The sequence below is a fragment of the Diadema setosum genome, chromosome 10, assembly GCF_964275005.1.
Source record: "Diadema setosum chromosome 10, eeDiaSeto1, whole genome shotgun sequence".
Taxonomy (NCBI): Eukaryota; Metazoa; Echinodermata; class Echinoidea; order Diadematoida; family Diadematidae; genus Diadema; species Diadema setosum.
Window position 1 is genome coordinate 2,737,452 of NC_092694.1, and position 15,109 is coordinate 2,752,560.

The following is a 15,109-nucleotide window of genomic DNA, read 5'->3' on the forward strand; positions in this document are numbered from 1 at the left end:
ATATGTGACCCTGCACCTCAAAACAAACAAAAAGTCGCCAGACATAAATCTTTAGTTAAGACCATTTTCTGAAAGAGCAGACTTTAAGCTTTAAAATGATGTATAACTCAAATCAAATGGACTCTCCTAACCTATCTAAATATTGGAAAGAAAGCACAAACTCAGGAAAAGTGTGAACTGAGAAAAGAGGCTTTGAATTACAGTGTCTATTCAAGCGCTTAATCTTTACCAAACCGTGCTGGCTGTGCGATGAATGGGACAAAAAACAGGAAGTAAACCACCAGAGTAACAACAATGAAGGGATTATCAAATTAAACTGAAATTAGGCATGCCTCATTAACACATTCTGTCCATAATTAATGCCAACTTTCAAAGCAGTAGCACTATCCTTTCAAAAGTTATTAGAGTTGAAAGTGAAGAGTGTGGACAAAGTTTTTCAGAAATGAAAAAGGGATTCTAAAGACACACCTAATCACACTATTCTACCAAAAATGTTCGAGATAAACTGCTAAAAAAACACACTTTCCTGCCCGTTTTATAATACCAAATTTTAGCATAATGTAAAAGAAGACCCGCTCTTTCAGAAAATATGAAAAAGTCAAGTTCGGCTAAGTTGACCCATTTCACTTATTTTCAGTCCTCACGCAAAATCAGCGTGTGCGACTTTATGTTCGTTTTGAGGTGCACGGTCACATATTGAAAGTTCCCTAAAATTCGAGTGGTGGATCAGTGTCTAATTTGCATAAATTAAAGATGGCCGCCATGCACCCTATTTATGCCTATATCTCGGAATATATAACCCACAGAAAGTAAATTCCGGTGTCTAAACCTATGTTGTTTAGGTCAAGGAATACAAATATGTTATCTTTAGCAACTTTCAGCATCCCTTTATATAGTTTTTGCATATATTTGCATATGATTACATACAAAACGGCCGCCATATTGTCTGTGCAAGCCCGTATCTTCGTATGTCAGTAATGTAGTACACTCAGGAATAAGTCGCTATATATCTGGACATAAAACCCGTAGAAAATAGGTTCTGGTGTCTAAACCTATGTTTTGTTTTGTTTTTTAGGTCAGGGAATGCAATCATGATATAAGCAGTAACTTTTAAGCTTCCCTTTATACATTTTCTGCATATATTTGCATTTAATTAAATGCATTTAATTAAATGCAAATTGGCCACCATAATGCCTCTGCAGGCTTATATCTCTATCTGTAAAAGGTACCCAGTGATGGTGTCTGTGATCTTAATTTTACTGCTGAGAATCACTGATGTAGAATACGTTCCACTCAGGAATAATTACATATATTTCACTAAAAATTTGCCTAGCTATATTTATGCATAAATCTATCTACATTTTTATCGTGAATATAATTTCAGATATTATACCAATGCGAGCTACAGAACGTTAATTGTACAGTAATTTCTACATCCAATATTTCAAGGACAAAATTGTTAGAATTCCATTCACAACCTTAATAACTATCCTTACACCCAGTTTTTATATTCTTGCATTGATCAAAAGTATTGTGTTACATTAAACTCACATTTTCTTGAGATAAAGCCTCACAACAGAAAACTTACTGTAAGTAGCATCGAATAGAACATAAAAATCTCAACTTATCTCCCAAAGTGTGCTCAATAGGTACACAACAGTCGAGTCTCGAATTACGGTGTATGTAGTAGGAATCGCTTAAAAGATTCTTATGATTGCACGATATTTCATGTATTATATCGTGTAATTTGCCCTCATGTTTACTGCTAATACTTACGTCTATGTTGCAATACTTTTCTTTCTTTTCTTTTTTGGCCAAGGTGGGGGGGGGGGGGGGGAGTCATCAAGATCATGATTATCCGTAAGTTACTCTACAAAAGTTTCATGAGTTTGGACATTCGTTCAGAGGATGTTCTTGTCATATTATCTCGACTATAGCTTTCAAAGTGCGCTTAAGGTGTAACCACACAAAAATTGGTCTTAAATCATATAGCAGGTTTTTTCAAACATCTTTTTTCCTTACCTGCAACGATTTGCATCCATGTTTAGTCGATACTTGTGTCTTTCGTTGCAAAACTTTTGGCAAAGGCATGTTTATCAATGAGCAGCATATGGCCGTGATAATTTGTATGGAAGTGGATTTTGTCATATTTTTGCGCGGTTTCACCCAATGACTTACAGAAAACAGTCAGATACAAAAAAAAAAAAAAATGCTTTAACATTTCTATTCCTAGTACCCTGGATTCATCAGTCTATAAATACAAACAGCATCCTGCTCATTGGCTTCAAGCTCATAAAACTCTTATATATTCTAATAAGTGTTACTTTTACCATTTTTCGTGTTGTATCTGCATTTTTATTAAAAGAAATGTTTCCTATTGCATTGATGCTTCGCACCAATAACATCTTCATCAACACACAATTTTTTTTTTTCGGAAATGCGAGCAGCATGAAGGCTGATTTCAATTTTGCAGGCGAAAAAGCAGTCAGAAGTCAGATAAAAAACAAAATACATAAGATCATTTTCTGTTCCTAACACTTCCAAAATGTCCCTTCCCTCCACTTCAGCAGCAGCTTTTCTTCGAGTTAAACAGTGGAAGGGAAATTGTACAATCATTGGAATTGGGACGATTTGAGGAAGATGTTTAATCAAAAATATGTTCTGAACACTACAGAAAGCTGCAGCTGTTAAGGAACTCCTGAAGGAGTCTGATGCAACTGCAAGACAGGCTGTTAGCAACTGGTAGTGTATAATTGCAGGGAAAGCAAATTTGACTGCACACAACCCATATCAGTGGCAGATGTGGGCCATTATAGATCAGACACTTGTAATGTTGTATTTCTAAAATATGTGAGGAGTCAGATGATGCCGTTCTAATTGGTGACTAGGAATAAATAGCATTCTTGAAAGACATCAACACAGTTTACAACAAATGTGACACTTACCACTCTTCTTTCCGTCAGTATGAAATGAAGCCAGGATCCTGTTTGCTTTAAATTAATCAACTGCAATTCACACTATCATAGTCCAGAGTTTGTGGTAAACGCATAGACCACTTTGAGTGTAAGCGAGTTTACATGTTTTACACTTTTATCATCGATCTATATTTTCAGAGATGACATTACATACCTTAAGTATCTGTATTATCGCAGGCCAGAAAATGAAAATGATGTACTTGAAACGGAAGAAAGTTTTCTTGAAATCCAATGACTTTGATTCATTCGATTTTAAATCCATCTTCGCCAATGGTTCAAGACAGTGAAAAAGGTTCAAGCTAATATTGCTAATAGCCATCATTTATCTTCTGGCGTCCGTCGACAGTCATGCATGCATTTTCAAAAAAAAAAAAAAACATTTTCAGATTCTCTTTTAAACCCCATGTAATGACAGATTTTCATCAAACTAGGCAAGTAGCATCCCAAGGATGACAGACTATCAAGTTGTTCAAATAGACACCATGTCCAGAAGGTCCCAGAACCCCCAAATTAAGGAATCTATCATTAAAAAAAAATCACACACACACACACACACACACAGACACACAACAAGTAGAACCACTTATAACAGAGCTAGATAAAAAGTACAAAGATGAATATCTTGGAGACTGCATAGTTTTAAGTTTCGCAGTTTTATCTTCTTTTCGAAATATTGCACATTATATATATATATATATATATATATATATACATATACATATATATATATATATATATATATTTTTTTTTTTTTAACAAGCAACACACACTATAGCTTCTGATCACACGAGCAAAGAGAGTTCGGGGTTTGGGGCGAACACTGATCTAGGGCTTTCAATAGCTCAGTCGGTAGAGCACCGGTCTAGTAATCCGGAGGTCTCGGGTTCGAATCCCGATGAAAATCCATTTTCTTTGCTCAAAGCTTTCGCTATATATATATATATATACATATATTGTGGCGAAGTTGGTCCCGCTGCGATGTCGCAGTCATATATCCCTGGTCCTACGGCTTTAAGTGTGTTGTGAATAACTTGTTGGTAGATGTGTGATGATAGATTGGTGTCTACGACGAACTTCGGTCAGGATGGCCAAGCTAGGCGCGAGTTCGTTCGGCCGCAATATACGGCCCAAGATACCAGTTAATTCCTACTACCAATTTTATTTCTACCAATTATCTACCAGTTCTCCATCAACAGTCCATCATACCAGCTTCGCACATTATCCACTAAATTATGTCTACCAGTATCTTTACTACCACTCACCTGCACTCACTTAAAATTCTCACGTAGGAAAAATCACTCTTCCCTCGATGGTTTAACTTCCAACTGGTAGTCTTTAAATCCGAATACTTTTGCTCAACAACAGTCCAACAGTTCAATAGACATTCAGAATTTACTGCGCCGTCCCAGTCTTGCTACCTTAAAATCCGGAACCTTAAGTCCCGTTCCGATCTGGCAATAGGTTACACAGACCTAGGTTAGCGTCACACTTAGCCTATGCACTAAGTCTGTCAAAGGCTCGAACGCTAAAGCTCGATCCACTCAACACGTTCCAAGACATGTTTATTTTATCCGTCCCAACTCGACAACGAACCGATAGATTGATTGCCTTATTATATTTTTACTCAATAATTATAAGCGTAGTTAATCAATATTTCCACCACTAAAACACCAATCTTGGGGAGTGATTCTCACCAAAACCCTACATATTTGGTCTCAAATTACTGGTATCTATTACCTCTCTTAGAATCTTAAATCATTTTATCCCCCTAATGCCCATATCTTACGTAATAGCCATAAATCTGGCCAAAACCGTGATTTTTGGACCCTGCCTATACCAACGTTACTACCAACAATGATCGATTACGCCTTCATATAATCGATAGTGAATTATACCCGGCTTATTATACATAAATCAACTAGCGGAAATAATCGATTTCGCTACACGACCCCCCGACCCACCAAGCTCGGTACCCGAGCTTATACCTCTTTCAATTCTGAACACTTTAAACGTCAACACTTTAAACACAAACCGACCTCCATTATACTCCGACTGGTATCAACTACCATAACACTTATACTGGTGTCCACCACCAAATCTTTTAAAACATCATCTTATGATTTATACTCATTGCTTCATAGTTGTCCTCATCCAGCACCGGGGTACTGCTTCCCTCAGAGGTGACACTCCTCTCCGGGCTGACGCTCTTCTCAGGGGTGCACCTCTCAGGCGTGCGTCGGGAAGGGGTTGAAGTAGAGGGGTGCAGGGGAGATCTACTCCTGGGTCTGCTTTCCGTTGATGGCGGCTTCTTATTCTTAATTGGCGCATAAACTGGGGTTTTAAGATGTACGCGCCCTGGAGCTACATCGGTGGCGTGAGTTCCGTAATGGCGTTCTAATTCTCGCCTGTGCAGCGTCTGGAAAGCACAGCGATCACACCTAAATTTGGGGGTGTGCACGTCGAATTCGTGTCGTTGCATCGAGCTTTTACTGGAAAAGGACCGCCGGCACACCTTACGACGGTAGACTTCTCCCCTGTCTGAACAGGACTTGGGTTTTCCGGGGGTGGACATCGTTCTGCATATTTAACAAATAATATCAATCGAATGTTACTCGTGTCTTTAGTCAAATTCCTACAGTCATTCATACACATCTTACAATCAACTCGTGCGAAGCTGGTATCTGACATGGTCCATATTTGCTGCTGCTTCTCCCCCTTCCGGTGTCCGCTACCTGGTATTGCAGCTCCTCAGCCGTCCGGCAGCATTCCGTGGGGTTTTAAAATACAGCGTCGCTGTGCTGATGTTACTGGTAGATCCTGGCTCTGCTGACCCAGGCAGCTTTTTCTTCCTTGATAACGGACAGTACTTAATGGTGTGAGCCTCGTCCCCGGTGGCGCGACAAATCGGGCACCTGTATGCCCGAAGTACAGGACAGGTAGTTTTCCCGTCTATGGACTTCAGCGCATGGCTTCCGTAGACCTGCAAACTTTCACCATTGTTTTTGCAGAAAACGCACCAAGACACTGATCTGCTGAGTGGTCCATCACTTCCATCTCGTCCTCGTAGAGCGATGATGTCTGGTAGAATCCCCTCGTTGCTCAGCCAACGGCTACCAGTCGACAGACACCCAGCTCCATCGTCGTCCTTCTGTAAGGCCGGATACTGGTATCTCGTCCCTAGGTCCTGGGATCCACTCTTTTTCGTCACCGTCGCTTCCCCTTCGTCTAACCCCAGGTAGCTATTGAACGAGCCTCGCACCTGTTCAAAATCAAAGAACTGGTTGCCCGTCTCTTGGTCCACGGTCTCCCTCTTCTTCTTCCCCGTTGATACCAGCTTACTCAGCCCGAAATAATCGTTGGAGGGACTGTACAAATCCCCCTTTTTGGAAGATGCCATGTCGTCGCCTGCACTGCACCTGCACATTAATAATACCACAGTCTTTAATCCTTGTTATTTAGCTCGTCGAATATATTCGAGTACCACTCGATTATTTAGATTCGTTACTTAGTGCCTAATTATAATACTGCGGCCGACGCCTATCCCTCTTCGGATAACGCCTTCCTCCATTCCAGTCATCACTGTCGTATGCCGTTGGCACAGTCGGAGACTTCCGGTTCCTAACTGGCGGTTGAAAATCCACTTCTCTCTCTTCATAGCTAGAGGGGTGAGTAGCACCAGCTTCTTCCAGCCCTGATTCTTCCAGCTCCACGTCGGCAGCAGTGCCTTGCTGCTGGTCTCTAGCTTGTACCACCACCGTGTTTGGTTCGAACTCCCAAACTGGTCTCGGTACCCCTGTGTACAGCTTCAACCGATCTACGTGGACAACCAATGGCTTGGAGCGAGGTGTCAACTGGAGTCGAACAGTCACGTCCGATATTTTGGTGACTATCAGGTACGGTCCCAGCCATTTGGTCTGAAGTTTTGGACTCTGTCCTTTCACCCTCATCTTCCGCCGTAGCCACGCATACTGGCCCTGGTTGAAGGCAGATCCATGGGCCTTCTGGTCGTAGAATCGTTTCTGCTTTCTACAGGCCGACATCTGTTTCACCCTGGCTCGGTTGTGGGCCCTCTGCATTCGAACCCGTAGCTCCTCCGCATAATCGGTCTGGAGGTCCTGCTGGCTGTCAACATCATCTGGTGTGACGAGGTCACCGGGCAATACCACCTCTTGCCCCAACATTAGCATGTTGGGAGTTTCCCCAGTCGAGTCCTGAGCACAGCTGCGGTAGGCACAGGTGGCGAAGGGGAGAAGTTGATCCCAATCCTTTTCCTGCCTCTCCACGTCCAGTAGTGCAGAAACTGCAACTGTGTCTATTAGGGTGCGGTTGTACCTTTCTACGAACCCGTCTGACTTTGGGTTGTAGGCTGTGGTCCTGGTCTTTTTCACCCCCATCAGCTTACAGACTTCACTGCCCTTGTAAAAAAATGCCATGGTTTGACTATGAGGCATAACCATGGTTTTACATTGGATCCATCCATGGTTTAACCATAGTGCAATATGGTTTGATTATGGTCAAACCATGGTGCACTAGTGTCTAACCATAGTTTAACAATAGTTAAACAATAGTGCACTATGGTTAAACCATGGTATCTACGGTTAGGTTTAGCATGGGTTGACCATGGTAACCATGGTGTAAAGGTGGTAAATTGGAACGCACTTACCATGACATTACTGTGGTATTACCATGGTCACTACTGTGGTTCTACAGTACCAAAACCATGGTTAAGAAAAAGTAAAACCATGGTTAAGGAAGTGTGAAACCATGGTTAGGAAATGGTGAAACAATGGTTAGGAAAAGATGAAACCATGGCAAACTTATGGTTTAACCATAGTGCAATATGGTTTATTTATGGTGCACTAGTGTTTAACCATAGTTTAACTATATTTAAACAATGGTGCACTATGGTTAAACCATGGTAGCCATGGTTAAACCATAGGTTTAGCATGGGTTAACCATGGTAACCATGGTTTAAAGGTGGTAAATTAGAACGCACTTACCATGACATTACTGTGGTATTACCATGGTCACTACTGTGTTTCTACCAAGCCAAAATCATGGTTAAGAAAAAGTGAAACCATGGTAAAGGAAGTGTAAAACCATGGTTAGGAAATGGTGAAAATACGGTTAGGAAATGGTGAAACTACGGTTAGGAAAAGATGAAACCATGATAAACTCATGGTTTAACCATAGGGCAATATGGTTTAATTATGGTCAAACCATGGTGCAGTAGTGTTAAACCATAGTTTAACCATAGTTAAACAATGGTGCACTATTGTCAAACCATGGTAACCACGGTTAAACCATAGGTTTAGCATGGGTTAACCATGGTAACCATGGTTTAAAGGTGGTAAATTGGAACGCACTTACCATGACATTACTGTGGTTTTACCATGGTCACTAACTTGTGTTTCTACCGTGCCCAAACCATGGTTACGAAGAAGTGAAACCATGGATAAGGAAGTGTAAAACCATGGTTAGGTAAAGGTGAAAGTTTGGTTAGGAAAAGATGAAAACATGGTTTTACAGCTGCCAAACCACAGAATTACAACCCAAATCACGATACAACCATGATCCATTGTACATACTAGTAGTAAACCCACTATTTAACCACAGTGCAATATCGTAGAAAAATGTATTTTTAACTACAGTTGTATTTCACAAGTACTTTGAGAAACCATGGGGAAAATTGGTTGGAGAAATATATTTTTCCACAATTGCTTTGCTATTTGATGAATAATGATCAATAAATAGCACAGCAGAGTCTTCACATAAAGTGATGAAATAAAAATATTTTCAGTAAATTACCTGGAGCAGAATAATAATTCTTACAATTCCTATACATATGTATTGTGATACAGTACATTTGTAAACATGTATATGAACCTGGACTCTGACACAGGAGAAAGCCAATTCTCTATTATTTTCCTTCTAGCTATAGTCTAAAAAATATGTACAGCTGTATTTAAAAACTGACTTCCATGTGTGTGTTGGTGGATGGGTGCAGATTGTAAGTGTTAATTGATTCACTGTTTAATAAAAGAAGCTATATGTAGCAATGAGTAGGTCGATGCTCTTACCAGCATTGACTTTCACACAGCCAAAGCTCTCCCCAAAACATACATGTATATCGAATACACTATGGCCAAATTGAGGAAACCAATAAGTCCCAATTTTCATGGCCTAGTCATGTGTATTCCTCTGAACATGCAGAAGTCAAACATTGCCCAATTTGATGCGCTTTTTCAGTCAAAACTGACTGACTGGAGTTGACTGTACTGTCATTAGCATTTAAAGGCACATAGACCCGGTGGTTTGCTTGCGTACACGGCGCACGGCACAAGCTTCCTTGAGAGACCTATGCTATCGACTCCTCTTTATCGTTAGCGTACACGGCGCACGGCACAAGCTTCCTTGAGAGACCTATGCTATCGACTCCTCTTTATCGTTAGCGCTTACGCTTTGACCCATTTCCATGAGTCCGAAGAAGTCCAATCCACTGCTGATGATGACAGCTTTAATATTTTTTTCTCTGAAGTCAAACAAAGAAGCATGCACCCTGGCATTCAGATTCTACGGACTGTCTGACACGCAGAGAAGACAATGAAGGCAACATTATCTAGCAACACCTACGCGCTTTACTGTTGACGACAGCTCAATTTCGGCAGTCTTTGTATCAATGCTAATGGTGATCGGCACTCTCATCCAAAAGCGCTGCAGCAACTACCGGGTCTAGGCACCTTTAAAATAAGAAAGTACACAAGGGTAGAAACAGTCAATTATGATTATACATTCAAAAGTTATTTTTCAGCAGCTGGGTGTGAGAAGTCAAAGTATCATACAAATATCACATTATTTCCAGTTGCAAAACTGTAGGTTTATGTAAACAAATCAATGAAGAAAATGTACTCTTAATGAACCTCAGTCAACAAATAAGACATAAGAATGCACATCTGCTCACTTTGCTGTTACGATTGAAAAGTAGCTTTTTATTGCTTCATGAGCAGCATCTTGACTGTACGTAGGTATGGCTTATTGCCAGTCACATGATTTAAAACTATAACAATATCACCTGCAAAGAATTAGTTGGATAATTAAATACAGTGTACATATATTAGTGCATGTTTGATGTACATGATCATTTGTAGCTTTGTATAGATAATGCAAATTTGGACTTAAGTGACACCAGGAGCACTGGACAACAGAACAAAACAGCATCAAAAAAAAAAAATTATCTAGCAACCAACAGTCCTGACATGAGAGCATACATGCACACTTCACATGCTTTGAAAACTGTCCTTGTACTTCTACTGTCCAAGACTATCCAGCAGTAAGCTTTGGTGCAACTTCTGGATGAGGCTTCGCAGGAACTAGGTCTTGATATAGCTTGGTTAGTGTGACCTTTGTCGTTGTGGAGCCTTGAGATGTCCTTCTTTTGCAACCGTGAGCCGTGAGAATTTTCTTGGGGAAGATCACTCCTGCAACGAACTGAGAATTTATTCATTACGCTATTATTTTTTTAAAATAATAATAACATGTAGTACGTGTTAAACTCTACTTCAAATACTCAACACACAAAATTCTTGCACAGAATAGCTACCTTGCAAAAAACATAAGAAGAATGGGATTAGATTGATGTGGTACACCTAGCCATCATTTCATCACTCTAATGTGCTGGAGAGATACTGTTTAAAATACAGTGTACTTTTACAATCATTTTAACCCCTAAGTGCCACATACAGGTGAAGCCATTACGTTCAACATTCCATATCATGTATTGTGCACAAATTGCCTAGAGTAATTTGATGTTTTTCAAAAATTGATCACATTCTATTTTAAGCAGGTTGCCAATATTTTAGGATGCTGCATAGCATGCTGCTGGTATTTGAGAATGTTGCACAAGAATTTGGGTATGCTGCAGTGTAATGCTCAAATTCCTCATGAACCACACTAATAATGGGTTGAAAAAAAGAAAGAAACAAAGTAAGAAAGAAAGAGGAGTATCTTACCCTTGATGACATGGAAAAGCGGGAGAAAGTATGACATCAGTAGATGGACTTCTCTGCACCAGAATTCAGCCAGGAGGATGCCATACACGTATCAGCACTGCATGTACTTGTACCCATGAAAGGAGCTAGCTAGGGGACAGCCTGATTGATGGTCATGGGTGGACTTCAAGTCTTCTATGGAGAAACCTTCTCGTGTCAGCCACTGGCACAATCAATCATTGATTCTGACGAGGAAAAAAAATAACACAACATAACGATAATAGTGATGATTGAGAGAAGTGAAATAAGGTTAGGCAGAAAAATCACACAGGAAAATGATGTAACATACAAAATACAGCATTGGATGATTTAAAGTTTGGTGCTTGTGCTAGCTCCCAAATGACTGCTGGAATAAAAGACTCCCAAATATTCTACAATGTCGCATAGCATGCTGCTGGTTTTTGAGGATGTTGCACAAGAATTTGGGTATGTTACAGCAATATGCTCAAATTCCTAATGAACCATACTGGGTTGAAATAAAGAAACAAAGAAAAAGGAATACCTTCTCCTTGATGACATGGTCAAACGGGAAAAAACATGACATCAGATGATCCACTTCTTTGCACCAGAATTCAGCCAGGAGGATGCCATGTACACATATTGATGTAAATCAGCGCTGCATGTGTATCATGTACTTGTACCCATGAAAGGAGCAAGCTAGTGGACAGCACGATCAATGGTCATGGATGGACCTCAAGTCTTCTATGGACTGCAAGTCTTCTATGGAAACACCTTCTCACATCAGCCACTTGCACAGTCAATCTTTGATTCTAATGAGGAAAAAAACAACACGACATAACAATAATACACCTATTAATGATTGAGAGAAGGAAAATAAGGTTAGCCAGAAAAATCACACAACAATCCGTTAGGTGAATGATATACTGGTATAACATACAAATTACAAAATACAGCATCCTTTGCCATTGGGGGATTTCAAGATCAGTGCTAGTGCTAGCTCCCAAATGACTGACTTAAACTGAGCTCCAACACCGACGGTCGGATTAACTAAGCGATACTTATCAAAGTTATTGATCCCCAGCAATAGGTGTTGGAAATCGCAGCATCGCAAGGTCCGTGAGAATCGCACGACGAAAAGTGATGGCGCATGATTACACTCGAATATTAAAAGATGCAGGACTGCTTAGTTTTTAGACACAAAGTGAGGAAGACAGACTAAAATGCCCCAAATTTCAACCATTCTTCAAAACACAACTTAATATTTAATTTTATGCTTCCAGGCTCAGATTTATGAAGCCACATGCTCGTGTAGGGCCTACGTTTCGTGGCGTGGGTGACCATTGCATTAGCATAGAATGTACATGCTACAGGCCTAACTCTTACACTACGAAATGGCGGAGCTAGGTTCAGCAGACGACATTCTTTGATTTCAACACCAAGCCCAGCACTTGACCGAAAGATTGGTCTGTATCTCGTCGACGGGGATATGTTCCACAGAGCAGAGACTGCATCTGGCTTTACGGATCCCCTCCTATAGACATAGTCCGGAGGTAGAGAGCCATAAGTAACGTCAAAAAAAAAAAAAAAAAAAAAGACTCCTCCTTCGGACAGACGAATCTTTCACAAGTTTGCCCAGCACCAGCAACCAGAAATTTATGACATATTTTTGAGGTCATCCTACCAGCACCTACGGACTTCAAGTTCACTTCAGTTTTATCGCCAGTGCCAGTGGCTGCCAGCGCTTAAGTTAGTGCTGAGACACAATCAAAGAGTATAGAAGCTAAGAGGGCGTACTCTCACGACTTCGCACGCAAGCGGGTGTAGTACGGCATGGAGCGGGAGCCCAACATGGAGCCCAATGGCAGCCAATTTAGTAATAATACCGCAAGCTTCTTAAACACGTGAGCCTATGGAGCAAACCCTACCTTCCTTTCATTTTCTTCATTTTAAAAGGAAGCACACAGCGGTAGAATTGCATTTCAGACCTCAAAATATCACAAAAAGTATATTTTCTGTCAATATGTAAAAAAAAAAAAAAATTGAAGTAATGTAATTACTTTTTTATCAGTAGTCCCTCAGCAAGTTTGTGTTTGAGCTGACAAACGCCACCTATCTCTTTCTCTCTCCCTCCCGAAACATAGTTTGGTCTACCTACTTCAGCTCAAACTTTGTGGGCCTGCAGATTGCGATTGGAAAGTAAATGACATTTTTTTCAAATACATTTCATGGTTAGACAGGAATGATACTTCTTTACGACAAAACAAGATTCTAAGTACATACATGTACATCGGTACATATCGTACATATCTTCCTCTGTATGCCCCCTAAAAAGGGGAAAAATGAAAGGGAGACAGAAATACGAGGACCCAGTGATACGGCACTGATATCATGATCGCGAAATATACAGTACGCCCTCTAATCAATCTATCGGTCTGTTGCTTTCAATGGCGGAATGGCGTCCGTATTTCGCCCATGAGCGTACTAGTTCGCAGGAGTAAGCCCTTGTGTCTTAGCGTAGCTTCTACTGATACTCTTGATTCACTGGAGCAGTTACCACTAGAAGTCCTAACAGAGTTAGCAGAAAATCGTGTTGTTGATGTAGCTTGCACCGAACCTGATACAACTGTATCACCACCCAATATGAGGTAGGCCTATGCCTACTAACATTGTTAGGGATTACGCCTAACTGTTAGAACTACCGACTACCGTCTTGTTAGCCCGACCAGACGCTGTTAGAGTACGCTGTGCAAATAAATTATAGCCTGTCGCTACTAGTAGGGTTGGGGGTACCACGTATCGTCATCCTAAGGATCTGTAGCTCGTTTATTCTAAAAATATAACACAAATCCGCCTAATTCTTACCTCAAATATGCCATAAATACTGCAGTTTTGAATGTCGTGACCGTCTCGTTGATTATGAATCTCCGTTTTAAAATAGCGCAATTTTAGCGCGTGCGTTTCATTTTCTTCGCGCAGCTAAATTAAGGGAACCTTGCGATCGGCACCCCTTAACCTCCATAGGTATACATGTGAATTTCACAGCATAGGTAATACACATGAATTTCACAGGCCATAGGTAATAGTAAATACACGTGAATTTCACAGCCATGCGTCGTTACTGAGCGGATGTGTAATTTTTAGCTTGGTTTGTTTGAGTTTGATTTTCGTTTCCTCGTTTTCATTGTTTTTATAGCTCATGACACTTATTAGTCCTTAATCCCGCGCGTACCTTTTCGTTCTATACGCAAACAGCCATGATACGCAGGGTGCCAATGGGAAGGTGCCCTGCCGGTAGGTGGTGCCCCAACCATACTACCACTATAACAGGGTTAGATCTACACTGTCTACAGCGACTGGGTTGTGTATAGAATCTAGTTAAATTTACCGTAGATAACTTGTAGAATTTACGTGACACAGTAACACTAACAGTTCAGTACATATACAGTAGCTGAGTTAGAACAACTCATTCCAAACTCTTGAGCTCTCATGTCATACTCTCACATTCACTGACTCAGTCACACTTTCAGATACAGAACAGTCTACTGGACTGGTTATCCCCACTTTATACGATCATGCGAAATTTGCACAGCAGGGGCAGGGCCGCTGCCGGCCCCGGGTCGGTCGGGACAATTCAATGCAAATCTCGCTGGTAATTATTTTAGCTAAGATTAGGTCTACCAATAATGACATTAATGTATTAAAAGTTACGTTGACCAACCTTCCTCGAAGAATCCCAAAGGAGCAGTTCCTCTTTTTCTTAGGGGCCGTTTGCTAGCCATTTCTGAAAATATCAGATGGTTCGTACGTCGAGATGTTTGACTCCGGTCAGAGATTATAACGAAAGAGCGTTTGGAATAATGAACATCAATCGTAGCCGTGTGTGTGGTTTTTGAGCGCGGTCGCGGACTAACGGTTCAGCAGTACATACACGTAAGGTTCAATCAGCGACAACAACAACACGCACATGACCTCTTACGTTACATTATTATCAAAAAAACTTGTAATCATTAAATTTTTGGTTCTGAATAAAAAAATATATGTTTACAACTTTTTATATTGCAAATTAATTTTTTTTTAATGTGTCAATATTTTTTGTGCTCCATATATTTTGAAATATATTTTTGT

At 40.5% G+C, this 15,109-nt stretch overlaps 1 protein-coding gene and 1 long non-coding RNA gene across 2 annotated transcripts; both read right to left on the minus strand.

The window, feature by feature from the left end:
- Positions 1 to 5,703: 5,703 nt before the first annotated feature.
- LOC140234402 (nanos homolog 3-like) lies at positions 5,704 to 6,372 on the minus strand. The gene has a single exon (XM_072314453.1). The coding sequence runs from the start codon at positions 6,370 to 6,372 to the stop codon at positions 5,704 to 5,706; it is 669 nt and encodes a 222-aa protein (XP_072170554.1).
- A 3,590-nt stretch (positions 6,373 to 9,962) lies between these two features.
- LOC140234158 (uncharacterized) lies at positions 9,963 to 14,837 on the minus strand. The gene is made up of 4 exons (XR_011901591.1): positions 14,703 to 14,837; positions 11,526 to 11,793; positions 10,985 to 11,208; positions 9,963 to 10,463 (listed from the first exon to the last, which is right to left on the minus strand). It is a non-coding gene; the product is annotated as an uncharacterized lncRNA (long non-coding RNA).
- Positions 14,838 to 15,109: the final 272 nt, after the last annotated feature.

What these genes read in the sequence shown, in the direction of transcription:
- LOC140234402 (XM_072314453.1), bottom strand. Translation starts at nt 6,372, where the DNA reads ATGGCATCTTCCAAAAAGGGGGATTTGTACAGTCCCTCCAACGATTAT.